This window comes from Benincasa hispida, chromosome 12 (assembly GCF_027475165.1).
Source record: "Benincasa hispida cultivar pf3 chromosome 12, pf3_genome.v1.1, whole genome shotgun sequence".
NCBI lineage: Eukaryota > Viridiplantae > Streptophyta > Magnoliopsida > Cucurbitales > Cucurbitaceae > Benincasa > Benincasa hispida.
Genome location: NC_143489.1, coordinates 38033267 through 38050634, shown reverse-complemented (window position 1 = coordinate 38050634; position 17368 = coordinate 38033267). Strand labels below are relative to the sequence as shown.

General features: G+C 38.9%; 1 protein-coding gene across 1 annotated transcript; it reads right to left on the bottom strand.

Annotated features, from left to right (window-relative positions):
• Nucleotides 1-10744: 10744 nt before the first annotated feature.
• LOC150031978 (uncharacterized) lies at nt 10745-14292 on the bottom strand. The gene is made up of 6 exons (XM_090308341.1): nt 14274-14292; nt 13906-14153; nt 12347-12878; nt 11917-11969; nt 11332-11607; nt 10745-10861 (listed from the first exon to the last, which is right to left on the bottom strand). Exons 1-6 carry the CDS (start codon nt 14290-14292, stop codon nt 10745-10747), a joined length of 1245 nt encoding a protein of 414 aa, XP_090164467.1.
• Nucleotides 14293-17368: the final 3076 nt, after the last annotated feature.

Here is a 17368-nt window from a genome sequence, read left to right as displayed (position 1 = left end):
TTACACTGACTCCAGCTCTAGTTCCAAATTGTTGAAAATATGCAGCCATGTTAGCTATTAGGTTCATGGCCTCGGTTGGGGTTTTATTGATTAAGGCTTCTCCTCCATCTACATTTATGCTATTTTTTATCAGTCTGCATTAGTCCCTTATAAAAGTACTGGATCAAGAGTTGGTCTGAGATGTAGGAATGTATCAGCAACAGTGGAAGCAACAAGGATCATTTAAGCACTCTATTTCATTAATTTTGGCAAAATATAAAGCATGCTCTTGCAGAAAACAAGTGAGTTTCATGACATACTTCTTGTAGAACTTCTTCAAAGCTTATTCTCCAGCTGCAATCTTCTCCAAATCTTGTTGTAGACCACCTCAAGATCTTCCCCACTATTCTCTTGGTGCTCTAGATTGAGTTGTGGGACTTAAAACAAGCTTGAATCAAGGGATGAAAGAGAATAGCTCACAACAACAATCTTGTTGAAGAACCATTTCTTCAACCCGAATTTTCTCTAAAACTCTCTTTTGATTGCATGTCCGAAACTCACTCCAAACTCTTCAATATATTGCAGATCAACATACAAGAAAGAGAGTTGCATAAGTTGCAGCTCATGCTTGGAGTAACACAAGGCAAAGTTGATAGCTTTTGTGTGAGCAAGTAAAAGATGGATAATGGAAAACATGGTTTTTCCATTTTGTGTTTTGTTTTTCAATTTTCCAATTTTATCAAAACTTGATTTTCCAAAATCCATTTCATTTTAAAAACTAAAATTAGTTTCATAAATTAATTTTTAAATAAAACTTAATTAATTTAATATCAAATATTAAATTAATTTTTACAACATTAATCTTTATATAGTTAAATCATACTTAAATATAAATTCTCCTATTCCATTTAATTCTCAAATTAAACACGTAATTATATCTCATATAATTACTAATTTCCTTAATTCTAGTTTGAATGTTTCAAATCAACTTATCACACTATTCTAGAGCTAGTTCGTTACGAGCTAGTAGGGGGACCTTGTGGACCTACAGACCATGGGCTCCAACTCATTAGACCAGATTATTCCCCATTCGTTAACTAATGGGTCACTCTACTAAAGTCCATAGTTGTACTCCCCTCACTGTAGATATATCATGTCCATATGATTTAACAATAATTAGCAAGTCGACCCTTCAATGGTTGTTCGTCATAATGGCTGGGTCAAATATTTGTTTTACCCCCGAGATTACGTCTTATTCTTCAAGTTTCTACTGATCCTCTAATGAAAAATTGGTTTGTGATCCAATCACTAAACCAAACTTTCTCATCCTAGTGAGAGGGTGGGTCTCCTTATTCAAGACCTGGATTCAGTACTTAAGAGAAAAACCTTTCTCCTATCCCTAAATCGGGTAGGCATAAACTCTATCTTGCACCCTGTGTCCCCAACTATTTATTGGGTCTTACCCCTAAAATGGGGGTCTTAATGAGCTGGCATTGTTGAGCCAACCCTCATCTATGCAAATCTAAGGGTAATCCCAAATAAATATGAGTTCATAGTTAGCTCAGGATTAAGATCGAGTTACCTAGGTCATTTAGGTGATAAAGTCAGTCTTATATAGTAAACAACGTTATAAAGTAAGAGTGACTTATTTTTTGGTCCGATCTAATGCAAACTCATTGTATAGGACGCCCCCACTTCTCAAGTCATAACATATAAACATCGTATGTAGCACTTTATAACTATTTGTAACAACTATGAAGTAGGTCGCATCCAATGGTGTTACCAGAATAAGGTACCCAACCTTATTCATGTACCATAGATCATTTTGACTATTTACTCAAACCTAGTCCACTCTTATGTCTCCACATAAAGTTCAAGTACTCATGCAATAGTCATGGGTCTTAATTGGATTTAGACTTCATACAATTTATGAAATCAATAATAAGTTTATTGATTATAGAAAATATTTTATCATTTTACAAACTACGAGTTTTAGGACATAAAGCCCAAGATGAGTTCTGATGGTAGGGGAACTTGGCACAGGTCTTTCTGAATCGTTCCTAATACTCATGAATGGTCTCTCCATCAAACTGCATGATGCTATAGATTTCCTTTCTCACACTGGCAGTTCGGGATGTTGGAAAGAATTTCTCCAAGAACTGCTTCCGTAGTTCCTCCTAGGATATGATACTTCCTGGTGGAAGAATGTAGAGACACTCCTTGGCATCTCCCTTCAATGAAAAGGGAAATGCCCTCATATTGATATGCTCCTATGTCAACCCATTAGGTCTCATCCCATTGCTCACCACATAGAATTATTTCAGATGTTTATGTGGATCCTCGCCCTGTAGACAAGAAAAAGTAGGAAGTAAGTGAATTAAGCCAGATTTGAGCTCAAAATTACTTGTCGTCTCAGGATAGGCAATGCATCAGGGCTGCTGAGTGAAGCCTGGTGCTGCAAGCTCCTTGGGGGTCTTTATTCGTTCGACCCTTACTGGAAAATTTTTAGGAATGTTTTCGGTTCAAACTAATGGAAGAGACAGTATGTTACAATCCTCCGTGGGGATCACCGTGGTTAAGACTAACTAGTGCCGCATAAAAACAATAGTAGGCGCAACATAAGAATCTCACGGTTCAAACTAATGGAGGAGATCGTAGGACAATGTTGACACATTTCCTTCACCCACTTACTATGAACTACCTCCCTCATGAACCTTGTTATTGACCCATGCAAACACTTTCTGAATGGAGCAGTCGAGGTAAAATCGGCATGAAGTCGAGCATGGATCTCACGGTGTGAACTCTTGAGGATGTGAGAGCTAAAAACTATATATCAAATATATTGTTAATCTCCCACTGAAGTGTTCTAAATATTTGGGTATTTTAGTTAGGTATGATGGCTAATTTCACACAACCTAAGTCTAAGTGGTTTATCCAAGTATAACACTCATAATTGGATTTAACCTACAATGTCTAGGTGATAAACCATTTTATTACTTCACACCACTCACACAATCTGATAAAATCAGTTAAAATCGCTCAATATTTCGGTCAGAATCCCCAAGTAGTAGGTGTTCCAAAAACCGTCAACTTAAGTACCCCCAGCCTTATACAGGTTTATGAGTCGATATGAATTTGTAATCGTATTTTATAAGGTAACAATCTATTTTAACAATCTATTTTAACGTTTAAAACTAGTTGTTAACCTAAGTGAGCATGCAGCTGTTCTTTCTTATGGATTTTAAACGTCTAACCAATTTGATTACAACTTACAAAATTGTAGACATGCTAAACATCCACAACATTTAACAAAGGCTTCTAATATAACCATTATATTAAACATAACCCTAACATGCATATTAGATATTATAAAAATTATAATATACATTCAATGCATGTAACATGCTTCCAACGATGGGGTTTTAAATCTACATAGCATACTATATGCATATACATGAATTATTTAATTTATTACATATATCACATGCATAAAAAATTAAATACTAACTGATATGGTTTAGTTTTGGAATTAACAAGCAAACAGATGTCTAAATATTACAAATAGCTTCAAAAGCGTCTTTGAACGCTCGAATCGCTCCAAACCAAACCCAAGCATCTTGAACTGAACTGGATGAGTCTGAACTGGACCAACAAAGTCTGAACTGGACAAGCTAAAAACCCTTTTGAGGTTGAACTGGATTGGACCACGAGAAAACTGATGGAACCGGCTGCTCCCAATCCAACCTCAAATTCTCGCTAAGGTCGATTGTGTAGCACTGAAGGCAATCATCTAGCACCATTGCCTTGTGTTGAGAAGAGGAACACGATTGCTTAGTGTCTTCCGTCTATCACATAGTGCAATCGTATAGCTCTCGAGTAGCAATACACGATTGCTTATCACCATTGCCTAGTGCTTCATGTCATCTTTTAGTGTCCGCCACATCTAAACGATTGCTTAGTTCCATCGCATAGAACATCATCGCATCGTTCAGTGCTGTAGCTAAGCGATCATTTAGTTCACTCGCATAGAAACTTCAACGCATCGCTTAGCACCATATCTAGACGATTGCTTAACGCTGTATCTAGATGATCGCTTAGTGCTATAGCATAGCACTTCATCGCATCGTTTAACGCACACCACAACTACACAATTGTGTAGTGCCATCGTATAGCACATCTAACGTATCATTTAGTTCCCACAAAAAAGCTAAACGATCACGTAGTGCTAATGAATAGCATTTGAACGCATCGTTTAGCTCCCGCAGGTACACGATCGTTTAGCGTCCAACATCACAACTACCAGCACCCATTGCTATATGATTGTCTAGCTTTTCTTCACATCATGTAATGCCTGAAACTAGACGATCGCTTAACAATTAAACCTCAATAACGATTTTGAGCAAAAGCTGAAAAACTGGAACAGCAGCTCGGCCTCCATCACTTGTTTCTTTAATTACATCTTAATTTCAACTCTAATGACTCCAAATAAATTACAGACTCTTGCTAACATATATAAGTTCATAAAACAAGAGCCAATTACAAATTTAATTGAGAAATTGAAGAGAATTAAAATGCCAAAACTGAGAAAACCATATCAGTGCATGAGTTTCATATATCTCATGAAAAACACCGACCACACCAAAATTAATCCGAATTGAATGCTTATATGATGCTCTGATACCAATTGTTAGAGTGCAATAACATGCAGCAGAAGTAACAAGGATCAATAAGCATTCAAATTCACTAATTTTGTAAGAATCTAAAGCATGTTCATCTAAATAAGGGGGTTTTACATCATACCTTTGTATAACTCTTCAAGATATTAATCAAACAGCAACTGTCTTCTCCAAAGATCATCGTGAACCACCTCAAGATCTTCCCCACTACCCTCTTAGAGCTTTAGATTGAGTTGTGGGACTCAAGAACAACTTAAAGCTATGTAAAATAGAAGGAGAAGCTCACAGCACCCAGTTTTGATGAACTCTTCTTCAGCCAAAATTTTCTCTCAAAATTTCTATAGAATGCATGCCTCCAAATCACTTCATTCTTCTTTATTTATTGTAGATGAACATGCAAAAAAGAAATATGCATGGCTTGTAGCTCATGCTTGGAGTTTAATGAATAAGATGAAGTGGGCTTTGTGTGAGCATGAAGAAGATGATAATGGAAAACCATGTATTTCCATTTGTGCATGTAATCCGAATTTTCCAATTTTTCCTTAAAATCAAAACCAATTCAAATTCAATTTTGATTTCAAAACTGAAAAATAAAATTCCTAAAATTAATTTCACAAATTTATTTAAAAAATATTAATTAATTTAATATCAAATATTAAATTATTTTTTGCACAAAACCATCTTCATATATTTAAATCATATTTAAATATATATTCTCCTGATTCGTTTAATTTTAATTTGAACGTTTCAAATTAATTTTTCAAGCTACTTTAAAGCTTAACCATTTATGAGCTAGTAGGGGGACCTCGCGGACCTATAGATCATGGGCTCTAATGATTCGAGATTAATTTGTTAATCTCATTAGACCGATCTAACCCTAATTCGTTAACTAATGGGCCACTCCACTATAGCCCATAGTTGAACTCCCCTCAATGTAGATATATTATGTCCACTTTATAACCATAACCAGTAAGTCAATCCTTCACAGGTTGTTCGTAATCACAGCTAGGTCAAAATAATCGTTTTACCCCTGTGAATATATCTTGATCCTTAAGTTCCTACTGACTCTCTAACGAACAATTTTGATTCATAATCCCTATGGATCAAATCCTTTCTCTATCAAGAGAAGGCGGGGCCTCGATTGTTCAAGACATGGAATCAGTACTTAAGAGAACAACCTATCTGCTAACCCTAAATCGGGTAGAAGTGAATTCCATCTTGCAAGGCTATGTCCCCAACTATTCATCTGGTCTTATCCTCAATATGGGAAGCTTATTGAGCAGTGCTATTGGACTACTCTCACCGTTTTCAAATCAAAGGATAATCCTGAACAAACAGGAGTTCATAGCTAGCTCAGGATTAAGATCAAGTTAACCTAGGTTATTGAACCCTGAGCCCTAATTTCTCTACTTGAGTATGTTCCCTACTGAGACTAGTGTGGTGAGTAGGTTGATGTGGAAATTAATGTGTAATTTTAGAGAAAAGGGCAAAAAATAGAAGAAAAGTGTGAAGTTGAAAGCTTGACTGTTGGGTAAAGCTTGAAAAAATTGGCTAAGTATAATCCATGCGTTAGAGGCTAGAAAATTGGCTGTGTTGTTCGATGCATTGGCCTTGCTCTTTAGAGGTTATTTGGGCATTGAAGGAAGACAAAGTGTGGCCAAGAGAAACGCATGTGGCAGCCAATGTCTTGAGAGGTTAGCAAAGCATGTGACAACCTCAAGTTTATGCGGGCATGGGCGCTGGACGATCGTGTAGCAAAGAAGTGGTACTACATAATGAGGTAGACGACCGTATAGTAAGTGAACAGCGCTACACGATGAGGTAGGAAATCGTGTAGGCGAGCACTAGATGATCGGTCTATACGATAGATAAAGTACTACACGATTAGTGTAAGCGCTAGACGAAAAGCGTGGAAGCTAGGCGATAGCGCTAAATGATATCTCTAGATGATAGCGTTAGACGATGAGGCGTTGGCACTGCACGATCGGCATCAGCGTTAGATGATGACGCTGGGCAATGGCACTACGCGATGGGCGTATGCGCTAGACGATGGGCGTCAGCGCTACACGATGAGCAGGAGCCGTGCAGTAGACTGGTGCTATGCGGCAACGATATGCGATGGTACTATGCGGCAACGCTATGCAATGGTGCTATATGGCAGTAGTACTAGACGATGGTGCTATTCGGAAATGAGACAAGCCATGGTGGACGCATGGTGAAACGTCTTGCGTTGCTAAGGCTCATGGTACACAAGGCAAATACTATGCATTGGTGATGTGCTATGCTTTGGACATCCAAAGGCATGTGAGCACATAGAACAAGGCTAATAGTATGTGTTGAAAGAGTGTTGGTCATTATCCTAGTTGAGCGCATAGGGCAAAGGTAAGCCATGCGAAAGAGAAAGATATGCGGCCAAAGATGAGTCTTGCGAGCATCTAGCATATGTGACCAGGTTGCATCAATTAGATGCACAAGGTAAGATTGAATGGATGCATGTGCCAATTGGCGGTGTCTGAACATAGGTATGTTGCGGCAATTGGATGGACGCATTTGTGGTTAGATGAATGCATATGAGGTTGGATGGACGCATTCGTGGTTAGATGAATGTATATGAGGTTGGATGGACGCATTCAAGGTCGTCATCCGAACATGTGGCTTGTTGGGGAGAAATCTTCAGCCTTAAGTAAATGAGGTGGATGCACAAGAAGACATGCAAATTTAAGCATTTTTTGTTGGCTAAGGAAGAGGAGGACACCTTAGATTGCAATGACTTGAAGGTTCCGTTGATAGTGTGGAGAAAAGACACTTGAACATGCGACCCAGTAGAAGGTGTTGGCCTTAGAGAGATTTTGGACGCCTATAAATAGGGCCAATGGCTTCTCTTCAGATCATAATTCAAAGAACATTAAGAAGATTGTATGAAGGCTTATTTTGAGGAAACTATGCGTTGATGAAAGAACACATGTGTTGGTAGCAAAACTATGCGTCGATCATAAAGCTTAAAGAGGAGACGCAGCTGGACAGTGAAGTCTAGAAATAGCATCAAATTGGGACGAGGTGTTCTCCCAACATACTCGTGCATTTGGAGTGATTCCAAAGCCACCTAAAAGCTCCACGAGTCTAGTTTTCAGGGTAGGGCTGCCAAAGAAGAAGCTTCAAGTAATCGGGCTGGAAAGTGATGAAAAGAAAAAAGGGTCAAGCTGTCGGGGAAGCTTGGGTCAGTCTTGAGGATTTCATGATTTCGGCCAAACCACGAGAAGTTCTGAGCTAAGATTGTAAGGTAAGCTTCCTGAGACATTTTAGAGCATGTTTACAAAAGGAAGTATCACGAGATAAGTCTTAGAACTATGAGTAATTTGAGCTTTAAATTTAATCTAGATATTAGGGTTCAAAAGGGAGCCCGAGGTAAACAAGAAACTTCTAGAGAGAAAGGTTCCTAAACGGCCAAGGTGAGTGACTAAATATTTGACTAAACACTTGAAATGTTTTAAAGAAACCATGTTTTAAAGAAAGATTATTCTCATGCCAGCTAGTTTTACAAAGTAATTTCCAAGCAAATCATGAGTTATGTTTTAAATGCATGCCACGTATGAAAGTTTATTGAAAAACTATTTATGTGTGTTTAAATACACCAAGCATGCGTTAGTATCTTCAAAGACATGTTTTCTATGCGTTATGCTTTACATGCTTTAAAGAGAAAGTCATTTTATGACTATTTTTACTTGGAATGCGATACCGAAGGACGTTTGAGAAGGTATTCGAGTAGCTCGATACTGAAGGAAAAGTTTAGAGAAGGTATCTGAGCAGAAGTACCTAAGGTATGACGGTACTTAGTATGGCCACGTGCACGTAGGTAGTTAAAGTCAGAGATTGAGCAAAAGGGTTCTCTCTTGACAAGCAGTTGACGTTGGGATTTAACCACAACAAGGTTATTCTTAACTAAGGAACAATTTTAATGTTTTCTGATAAAAACAGCTTTACATGCTTTATGCTTGGAAAATGTTTATACTCTAGTACAAGGTTACTATAGAAGTTTATATTTCAATGTAATCTCTTTATTGAGATTTTTGCATGAGAATCAGTTTTCTTTCTTAAGTCATTTACTGGGCTAGCAAGCTCATCTCGTTTTCAAATGTTTTCCTTTCCCTCAGGTAGTGGTCAAATCCTCAGGAGATAGCTCTGTATCTACTCTGCCACTAAAGGATAAAGATAGTGTAACCCATCTGTTAGGTGGTTACTGTAAATATTGTACACATGTTACAGTTGTTCATATAGGGACTAAGGTTTTGGGCATCGAGACTTGTGAAACTAGTAATGTAATCACTCTAAATATGTTGTTTTTTAAAACTTATAAATTTTGCCTAAGAGGCATCCGTCGTATATGAGTTTGCACATTTGTATCAAAGTTATTTCAACAAGAGTTATTAGGCAGTAAGTGTCAACAAAATGGTTGATAAATGTTAGAGTCATGTCCTTTCCTAGGCTCAAAAAGTAGTCTGGGACAGGGTGTGACATTATTTGATAAATGAAATAGTCAGTTTTAACAGTAAACGGTCGTTCATGTTGAGATATGTGAGTGGGGGCATCATATGCAATGAGTTTGCATATAGACTGGACCACGAAAATAGTCACTTTTCTTTATAATGATCATTTTATTCTGGAAGAGGATATGACTGTGGTAGTTACTAACTCTACTGCCAGCACTCACCACCCCAACCTTCTAATCTAAATACCAACCTATTCATCTCATTAGTAATATACGCAAATAGCTAACCTCCCTTAAGGTTCTACAAAGATTACATAAATACATGCATACATCCAAGACATTACTTTTATAGAAAAAAAATATTCACAGGTGGCCCAAACATTCATACAGAAGCCCTAGTCCCTCACAAAACACGTATACATAAATAGATCATCAACCTAAGTATTTTAATAAGCCGAGTCTTTTGGTGGCAAGCAGCAACAGGATCAACTTTGAGGAAACTGACCGCTACCTGAAAAGGGAAAATAAAGAAATTTTATGAGCTAAAATCTCAGTGAGTGACTATAGAATCGTAAAGCAATAAGCATAGAATCACTATAAATATGTAAATATACCCATGAGTAAACTCAAGCAATTGTCTCTATATGTAGCTATAAACCATTCTCAGACATCATTAAACATTATTATTCCCTACTTGAAAAAGAGCCTAAACGCTTTAGCTCCCAAACGTTTATTACCGACCAAGAGACCCATACTTCGGTCTCTCATTCATAACTGCCTACGTGCACGTGGCCACACTAAGTATCATCATATTTTAGGTACTTCCGCTCAGATACCTTCTCAAATTTGTCCTTCAGTATCGAGCTACTATGATACCTTCTCATATGTCCTTCGGTATCAAATTGGCAAGATACCTTCTCAAATGTCCTTCAGTCTCAAATTGGCCAAGTACCTTCTCAAATGTCATTCGGTACCAAATTTGTTAGATACCTTCTCAACGTCCTTCGGTATCAAATGTGTATTTTGTAACATCAAATTAAGTTCCATTACTTAGTGTTTACACAAGAGCTGTTCCATTGCCACTCATTTACACAAGAACTCATTCTCTCATAGCCTTCCTCTAGGAAGCATATATAAAAATCAGAAACATAGCTTTTGTAATGGTTACATGACATACCTTGGCCTGTGTTACACACATATAAGCCGGGAAACATGCATTAAGTTATTCTCCAATCATTTATTGCTTGAGAAGGTATAAATACATTATTAATGTCACTGTGCTTTACTTGATCATATATGCATGAGTATTGGAAACCTTAAGTTTACTTAGTCACTCACTATTAGTCAGGCTTCTATTGGTTTATATGTTTCCCCTAGCTTTTCTTGGCCTGAAAAGATATAATTCCCGATTAAACTACTTAGAATTCCTAGTAAAATACCTTAAATTATTCATTTATTAAAGGAACTTCCATCAATACAGACAGCTTTACTGGCGAGATACCCCTAAGTAAGGTCAGCGAGATCCCCCTGAGTGATGCTAGTGAGATCCTCCTGAGCGATGCTAGCGAGATCCCTTTGTGCGATGCTAGTGAGATTCCAAACTTCACCTTGGGCCTTGATTAATCCGTGGTTCTGCCTCTTCTGCCAATTCTCCACTTTTGTTCTTCTCCTCTTTCAATCTTTCTTCAGTAGAACAATCTTGAAAACTAGATTCTCCCAGCTTTCAAATGGCACCAAATTTGCTAAATTTGCTCTTGTTAATTTCCGAAACCATGCTTTTGAAGTTTCACTTCCCTTTTAATCTTTTTGCCGCTTCTTGAGTTTAAAGAGTAGATTGCCACGTCACCCCCCACACTTAGTGCTTCCAGCCAGACTAATGATTGAGTTTCTTCATTTAATTTATTTCCTTCCCTTCCCTCATAATCCCTATAAACAACATGAATTTATACTTATTAAATATGTAATATAACACCCCTTTGGCTAAACATGCTTATCTAGGGAACCTAAGTTCGGGGTTTACAATCATCTCCTCGTTAAAAGAAATTTCGTCCTCTAAATTTACCTGATATGTCATTTGAAAAGTTGAGGGTATCTCTTCCTCATTTGCTCTTCAGGTTCCCAAGTTGCTTCCTCGATCCCATGATTTCGCCATAACACTTTCACCAAAGGAATCGTCTTATTTTTTAGTACCTGATCTTTCCTGTCCAAAATCTCGATGGCCTCTTCCTCGTAAGATAAATCTTCTTTGAGCTGTACCAGTTGTGTTGCTAGTATATGCATAGGATCAGACACGTATTTCCTTACCATTGACACATGAAATACGCCGTGTATACGAGCTAGCTCGATCGGCAACTGCAACCTATAAGCTGCTGGACCAACTCGTTCAACAATTTCATATGGTTCGATGTATCGTGGACTTAACTTCGCTTTTCTCCCAAATCGAAGAACTCCTTTCCATGGGGATAGCTGAAGAAATACCCGTTCTCTGACTTCAAATTCTAGTTCTCTTCTTCGTTTATCGGCGTTGCTCTTCTATCTATCGCAAGTCGCCTTAAGATTATCCCTAATAAGTTTCATATTCTCTGTTGTTTGTTTAACATATTTTGGACCCAGTAGTTGTCGTTCTCCGACTTCGTTCTAGCATACTAGAGTCCTACAAGGTCGGCCGTACAATGCTTCATAGGGAGCCATTCTGATACTAGAATGGTAGCTATTGTTGTAGGAAAATTCAATCAACGATAAATGTGTATCCCAACTTCCTTTGAATTGTAGTACACAAGCTCTTAACATATCTTCCAGTGTCTGTATAGTTCTTTCTGACTGTCCATCTGTTTGCAGATGAAAAGCCGTACTGAAATGCAATTTAGTGCCCACAGCCTTCTGTAAACTAGGCCAAAATTTCAAAGTGAACCTCGAGTCCTGATCCGACACTATCGACACTGGGGCTCCATATTGACTGATTATCCTATCCACATAAATCTTAGCTAGATGTCTAGTGTAAAAGTAACTTTTACTGGTATGAACGTGGCCGTCTTAGTTAGTTGATCGACTATTATCCAAATGCCATCAAATCCTGAGGGTGTCTTAGGCAAACCAAATAGAAAGTCCATTGTCACATGCTCCCACTTCCACTCAGGCACTGGAAGTGGATTGAGTAATCCTGCTGGTCTTTGTCTCTCGGGTTTTACTTATTGATAGACTATACATCGGTCCACATATTCTGCTATGTCTATCTTCATCCCAGGCCACCAGTAAGATTTCTTCAAAGTCCTATACATCTTGGTGCTACCTGGATGCATGGCATAAGCGAAACTATGTGCTTCCTCTAGAATGGCTTGTTTAAGCTGTAGCTTGTTAGGCACACACATTCTCCCCTTCTTTTCTAGTACACTGTCTGTTCCAGGTTGAAAGTCAACCTTGATGCCCTTACTCACATCATCAGCAATCTTCTGAAAATCAGGGTCTTCCAATTGATCCTGCTTAAGGTTTTCTACTAAGGTCGGGCTTATCTGAAAAGTAGCTATCATTCCTCTTGATGGTTCCAATGATAAGGCAGTTCTAGAATTCCTGAACTTCTGCAATAGCATTCCTCTTATTGAACCAATAATGGCCTTGGGTCCCGAGGATTTCCTACTTAGTGCATCTGCCACAACATTAACCTTACTAGGGTGGTACTCAATGGAACAGTCATAATCTTTAATCAATTCAATCCATCTTCGTTGTCTTAGATTCAATTCCTTTTGATCAAAGATATATTTTAAGCTTTTGTGATCTGTAAATATCCTGCAGTGCTCTCCAAATAGGTAATATCTCCACAACTTCAGAGCCAAAACGACTATTGCCAACTCCACATCATGCGTGGGATAAATGTCCTCGTGTTTCTTAAGTTGACGAGAGGCATATGCAATCACCTTCCCATCCTGCATCAACACACATCCCAATCCTTGTCGAGATGCGTCGCAATAAATCTCAAATTCCTTACTTGGAATAGGAAAGGTAAGCACTGGTTCTGATACTAGTTTCCGTTTCAGCTTCTGGAAACTATGTTCACACTCCAATGACTATTCAAACCTCACGCCTTTCTTGGTCAGGTTCATCAACGGAAGGGCTATCTTAGAGAAACCCTCCACAAACCTCCGATAATAACCTGCCAACCCTAGGAAACTACGTATTTCTGAAAGGTTGTGGGTCGTTCCCAATTAACTATTGCTTCCGTCTTCTGGGTACCTACACTAATGCCCTCTACTGAAACAACATGCCCAAGAAATACTACCCGATCTAACTAAAATTCGCATTTACTGAATTTAGCATACAACTGCCTATCTCGCAACGTCTGCAATACTATCCTCAAGTGGGTGATATGATCCTCCCGAACTAGTCCTAGTAGGGATGAAATATCCTGTTCATGAGATCCATGAATACCGCAGGGGTATTTATCAATCCGAAAGGCATTACTAGGAATTCATAATGTCTATATCTCGTTCTAAATGTGGTTTTAGGAATATTGACTTCTCTCACTTTTAGTTGATGATAACCCGATCTCAGGTCTATTTTTGAAAACACCGTGGTTCCTCTTAGTTGATCAAACAAATCATCAATGCGTGGTAACAGATATTTATTCTTAATCGTTACCTTATTCAACTGTCTATAGTCGATACATAATCTAAGTGTACCGTCTTTCTTCCTCACAAACAATATCGGAGCTCCCCAAGGCGATACACTAAGTCGAAAGTATCCTTTATCAATTAACTCTTGCAGTTGAACCTTTAATTCTTTAAACTCAGTCGGCGCCATTCTATACGGTGCCTGCGATATGGGAGTTGTTCCTAGAACAAAGTCAATAGTAAACTCCACCTCCCTATCGGGTGGTAATCCCGATAGTTCTTCAGGAAATACATCCCGAAATTCATTTACCACTGAGACATCTTCTGGGTTTAGCTCTTTCCCTTGAGCAACCATCATATGAGCCAGATAGGCTTTACATCCCTTGCTCAATAGCTTCCGAGCATTCACTGTCGATATCAAATTCCCCGCGACTAATCATTTGCTTCCTGTCAGCATTGCATCTTGGCCATTTGATTTTCTGAGCACTACCTCCTTCTTGTAACAGTCTACTGAAGCATGATACTTACATAGAAAATCCATCCCCATGATAGCATTAAACTCCAACAGTTCTAAAGGAAGTAAATTAGCATAGAAGTTCTGACCATTGATCAGTATCTCACAATGATTATAACATCTATCTACTACTATCACATCTCCCAAAGGGGTAGAGATAAATAACTCTTCAGGCGTACATTCAACCAACCTATCTATACTAGGTTCATACCTGCTAGATATAAATGAATGTATGGCCCCAGGATCAAATAAAACATAAGCAGACTGCCCACATAACATAACATTACCGGTCACAACATTTGGAGACTTCACTGCCTCCTGGTGTATCACGGCATACACTCGCCCCTGTTGCTGGGTCGACCTACAACATTCTTATGCTTGGTACCACGTGACCGTTCGCCCCGATTTCCAACACTCTTTGGTTGGTTAACTGTCTGGGAGGTTGGCTGTTATGCTGTTAGAATGTCCCTGTTCATCTGGAGACAGTCCCTCTTGAAATGTCCTGTTTGTTCGCACTGGAAACATGCACCTCTGCCACTATAGCATGCCCCAAAATGCCTCTTGCCACAACTACGGCACGTCGGTCTCCTGTCTGTGCTAGCTACCGACTCACCAGCTCGTGGCATCTCTGATCGGCTAACTGCACCGGCCGAGGGTCTTGTTTTCCTTTTCTTAGATCCCTGCCCACCGGTTTCCTTGAAATAGCTTCCATTATTCTGGGTTGCCACTGGAGATCGGAATCCCCTGTCTCTAGGCCCTACTACGGCCTCACTGCCTCTTAGCAACTGCTCAACATCTGCCAAACTTCGCTCAACTCGTATTGTTGTTTCTACTAACTGGTTAAAATCTAACCAATTAGCCGTAGATGTCACCGGAATTCTGATTTCCTTCCTCAAACCTTGTTCAAATTTCCTGCATCTATCTCTTTCCTCAACAATAATCGGCAGGGCATACTGTGATAACTCTGTAAATTTCTACTCATATTCTACCATTGACATCATTCACTGTGTTAATCTGAGGAACTCATTCCTTTTTGCATCTCGGAACGAGCTGAGGTCATACTTATCTTCAAAGGCCTTCCTGAACTCAGGCCATAACATTACATCTGTACTGGCTCGTTTGGCGGATATCACTTTCCACAATTTCTTTGCTCCTTTCTGTAGTAGAAAGGTGGCTAATCCCACTTTTCTGTCCTCTGGACAACTCATAACATTGAAATATTTTTCAACTACATCCAGCCACAACTCAGCTTCAGCTGGATCTGTTGTACCTTCAAATGTCACAGCCCCTAGGGCTTTAGACCTCTCAATACCATATTTTTTTTCTGGGTCGGATTGTGCAGAGCCCACACTGGTTGCTAACCTCTGCACTATCCTGTTAAACACTGCATCTTCTAGCTGTGAATCTGCCCTTGCTTGGGGAGTACTAGACTCTCCCTCGGACATCGTTTCCTGACCCACTAGATCATTCACCTTCTTTTTGCCACCCGGTTAGTTCTCCCCAACCTCCAGGCCCCTATTGGTAGGATCAGTGTTCCTGCCATCTGTCTTCTTACTCGGTCTGCCACGTTGCCTCGACATTTCACCTAATACATGTACACATGTTAAGGATCCACACTTAGGGACATAGACTTATGCATAAACTTCCCTCTCATTCCCAAAACCTTATGCTCTGATACCAACTTGTCACACCCCCTCCCAGATTACCCTTTTATTCTGGAAGAGGATATGACTGTGGTAGTTACTAGCCCTACTGCCAGCACTCACCATCCAAGCCTTCTAATCTAAATACCAACCTATTCATCTCATTAGAAAAATACACAAACAGCTAACCTCCCTTAAGGTTCTACAAAGATTACATAAATACATGCATACATCTAAGACATTACTTTTATAGAAAAATAAAATATTCACAGGTGGCCCAAACATTCCTACAGAAGCACTAGTCCCTCACAAAACATGTGTACACAAATAGATCATCAACCTAAGTATTTTAATAAGCCGAGTCTTTCGGTGGCAAGCAGCAGCAGGATCAACTTTGAGGAAACTGACCACTACCTAAAAAGGGAAAATACAGAAATTCTATGAGCTAAAAGCTCAGTGAATGACTATAGAATCGTAAAGCAACAAGCATAGCATCACTATAAATATGTAAATATACCCATGAGTAAACTCAAGCAATTATCTCTATATATAGCTGTAAACCATTCTCAGACATCATTAAATATTATTATTCCCTAGTTGAGAACGAGCTTAAACGCTCTAGCTCCCAAACGTTTATTACCGACCAAGAGACCCATACCTCGGTCTCTCATTCATAACTGCCTACGTGCACATGGCCACACTAAGTACCATCATATTTTAGGTACTTCAGCTCAGATACCTTCTCAAATTTGTCTTTCAGTATCGAGCTACTATGATACCTTCTCATATGTCCTTCGATATCAAATTTGCCAGATACCTTCTCAAATGTCCTTCGGTACCTAATTGGTTAGATACCTTCTCAACGTCCTTCGGTATCAAATGTGTATTTTGTAACATCAAATTAAGTTCCATTACCTAGTGTTTACACAAGAGCTGTTCCATTGCCACTCATTTACACAAGAACTCATTCTCTCATAGCCTTCCTCTAGGAAGCATATATCAAAATCAGAAACATAGCTTTTGTAATGGTTACATGACATACCTTGGCCTGTGTTACACACATATAAGCCGAGAAACATGCATTAAGTTATTCTCCAATCATTTGTTGCTTGAGGAGGTATAAATACATTATTAATGTCACTGTGCTTTACTTGATCATATATGCATGAGTATTGGAAACCTTAAGTTTACTTAGTCACTCACTATTAGTCAGGCTCCTATTGGTTTATATGTTTCCCCTAGCTTTTCTTGGCCTGAAAAGATATAATTCCCGATTAAACTACTTAGAATTCCTAGTAAAATACCTTAAATAATTCATTTATTAAAGGAACTTCCATCAATACAGACAGCTTTACTGGCGAGATCCCCCTGAGCGATGCTAGCGAGATCCCCCTAAGCGATGCTAGCGAGATTCTCTAGAGCGATGCCAGCGAGATCCTTTAGAATGATACTAGCAAGATCCTATA